A 3,332-nucleotide genomic window follows, 5' to 3' on the forward strand; every position below is an offset into this window, starting at 1 on the left:
ATATGAAAAACAAGAAATAAAGTACTTACCCAATCTTCTTTTTTCTTGCCCTTGATTGTCGATGAAACCATGTTGACTATCCAACAAAATCTTAAACTTTGTTAAATGATTTTGCAAATCATCTTTTATCAGACTTTCAAAAACTTTACTCACCACTGATGTAAAACTAATAGATCTATAATGACCAGCACAAATTTTATCATTTCCCTTGAAAAGAGTAGTAACATTATCCAACTTCCTATCCTTTGCCACCTGCCCACTATCCGAGGACTTAAAGAAATAGTGGTAAGTGACTCATATAACTAATCTTTAACATTTTTCAAAACTTTGGGGGAAATATTATCTTGCCCAGGAGCCTTATCATCTGTTAAACTTCCCAATCTTTCTTAAGCTCAGAAGTATTGTGATCATCTAGTTCAATTTATATATATATATAATAGCCAAATTTTTGTTTGTCTGTCTTGCTCTGTCTCTCCTGATGATTAATCATAGAAAAAAATGCTTCTTTTTCTAGCATACATAATAAGAAAATTATTCATGTTTTGCAACTCCTTAAATTTCATACATCGATCCATCAATCTTCATATGTGCTGAATGGTCCATCTTAGAAAAAACTTATTAAGAACAAAAAAGGTTGTTTTTTTTTCTGAACAAATTTTACAAAAAAAATGGGAATTCTTGCGTTGACTGATTGAAAGAAATAGATAGGAGCATGAATGGAAAAAAATTATTAAGAGAGCAACATTTGTTTGAGTATATATTTGTTGTTGTTCAGTTTATATGTATTTTTTTATTTTTCCTGTCGGTATTATATATATATGCATGATTTTATTGTACCATGATGAGTGAATTGATTTGAATCAAATTATCTTCCCTTTGACACTTCTTATAGAAATGGCAATTGTTATAAAGGGCTTACTTCTGTAGAGGTCTTTTCTTGCACTCAGTAAAATGACAAGGAACAGTGGCATCCAGTGGAAAAAATCCCAGCACTACTATAATATTTACCCATTGCATCGAAAAACCAAAGATTTTTACCAACAATGCATTGTATTCAGTCTCCTTTGCTTAAAAACAAAGCAATGCAGTTTTCATTATTGAAAGGAAAAAAGATGGTTGTAAACAGCTCACTAGATAACCATATTGCATATACATCCTGGGTTGACTGCACATTTTATATTTATATGTCACTGTTTTTAGGTAAATTACTGTTGAATTGTTTTAATGGGCATCTGCTAGTCTTATATATATTATTTATTGAAAATTTAGCCTTTTTTTTTCTCTACTCAACAAAAAACTGCAGTAAAGATTGGACTTACTCCACCCCCAGGATATTAGAAGTTTGTATTTTAAGTTTTGAATATTTCCTGAATCTCAATTATGGACAAATATTATTGAACCTCTAGCTTTGAGCAAATGAAAGTGGTTGAGGTTAAACCCAGGTATTTTTTAAGCATTTTCTTTTTAATTCTTTATGCTAATTCTTATTTAGTTCAAGTTACTCAGTGCATGAGATTTAGTTAGAAATAACTCTCTAGTTTCAAATTTGTGACTTGAATATTTCCTTTAGGGCATGACCGAGGGGTTAACTGGGCAGCGTTTCATCCAACAATGCCTCTGATTGTGTCTGGAGCAGATGATAGACAGATAAAACTTTGGAGAATGAATGATTCCAAAGCATGGGAAGTTGACACATGTCGTGGACATTATAACAATGTGTCTTGTGTCACATTTCATCCCAGGTTTGTTTGTCTTTTTATAATATTTAATGAAGTGTACTAAATCAATATTTAATAAAGTTCCATTGTCACTTATTTTGAATGCAGAGAAATATAAAACTGACAAAATACTGTACTATTAGATGTCAAAGCTTATAATGCAAACCTGCATCTGAAGTTTGTGACAACTTTCCATTATAAGTATCCCCTCCAGGGGATTAAAGAGGTGAATTTACAAAAACAAGGGAAACCAAGTTTTTAAATAGTTAAAGGTAAATGCTAAATTTCTGTAACTCTTTAAAACTCATCTATCCCAAGTAAATTTCCAAGAGCCATAAAGCAAACCAAATGGAAAGAAAATTCATCAGTTTACACTCTGTTTACAATGACATACAAACAGTTTAAAAAATCAGGTTTCTCATATACATTATAGTTTGTTTTTTTGTTCAAGTAAGGAAGGGCTTGAGAGCAAAGCATAAGCTTTCCTAAAATCAGTAATAATTATGATTGGGATAACTGGCATTATCAGGTTGTTGTTTTCAACTTTAAAAAACAAACAAAATTATGTAATGTGTCTAAGAATATTTCTGATACTGTAGTTTCACATTTTTTTTCTCCCTTTTCATTAATTCCATCGGAAGCAGAAAAAATATGGTTTAACTAATTGTCTGTTTTCTTCACAATTTCATGCTCGACTAATCTTGTAATTTATTTTGAATTACTTAAAAATAGAAGTTGGTTCAACTAAATATTTCATACAAGGCAGATATGAATTTTCTTGTCTTCACAAGCACCTTCATAAAGGCAACGAGTTGAAATGGCATCATAAGATCCCAATGGCACATGACATACTACAGCAAAACATTTTAATAATACAGTGTGTTAAATTCTTTTTGAATATCATTTATATTTGAATAAGCTTGAGTAGGTATCTTTATTGAAATTTTTAATATTTTTTTCAGACAAGAACTTATTCTTAGCAATTCTGAGGACAAAAGTATTCGTGTGTGGGACATGTCCAAACGAACCTGTCTACACACATTCCGTAGGGATCACGATCGTTTCTGGATCTTGACTGCTCATCCTAGTCTCAACATCTTTGCAGCAGGACATGACAGTGGAATGATAATTTTTAAATTGGAGCGGGAAAGACCTGCCTTTGCCGTTTACGGTAACATTCTCTATTATGTTAAAGAAAAACATCTCAGGAAGCTTGACTTCACTACTTCTAAGGATAGAGCCGTGTTTCAGCTTCGAGCAGGAAGTAGAAGTCCTGTTTTCAAGTAAGTTTGGTAAATATTTTCTGATCCAGGAGCTTTATCAATCTTTAAACTTCTCCATTTTTCTTACCAACTAAAAATTAATGTAATTATCTTGTTCAATTTTGTTTCCATCTAGAAACTGTTCAGGATGAGGAATATTGCTTGAATATTCATTAGTAGAACTGGAAGAAAAGGTAGAATTTAATAACCCTCAGATATTAGCCTTCCTGTATCATCCTTAAAATACCTAACTCCCATATTAACATTTTGCCTGCTCTTAATATGTTTGAAGAAATTCTTACTATTAATTTCTACATTTTTCTGCCAACCCTTTTTCATAACCTTTTTTTTT

At 31.5% G+C, this 3,332-nt stretch overlaps 1 protein-coding gene across 1 annotated transcript in view; it reads left to right on the top strand.

The window, feature by feature from the left end:
- The window catches only part of LOC106466718 (coatomer subunit alpha-like), a 40,971-nt gene that overhangs the window by 7,231 nt on the left and 30,408 nt on the right, over positions 1–3,332 (top strand). Inside the window, exons 3-4 of the mRNA XM_013927017.2 lie at positions 1,571–1,742; positions 2,681–3,001. Coding sequence (XP_013782471.1) covers positions 1,571–1,742; positions 2,681–3,001 — 493 coding nt within the window. The remainder of the gene's footprint in view (positions 1–1,570; positions 1,743–2,680; positions 3,002–3,332) is intronic.

This window comes from Limulus polyphemus, unplaced genomic scaffold (genome assembly GCF_000517525.1).
Source record: "Limulus polyphemus unplaced genomic scaffold, Limulus_polyphemus-2.1.2 Scaffold2358, whole genome shotgun sequence".
In the NCBI taxonomy this organism is placed as follows: domain Eukaryota; kingdom Metazoa; phylum Arthropoda; class Merostomata; order Xiphosura; family Limulidae; genus Limulus; species Limulus polyphemus.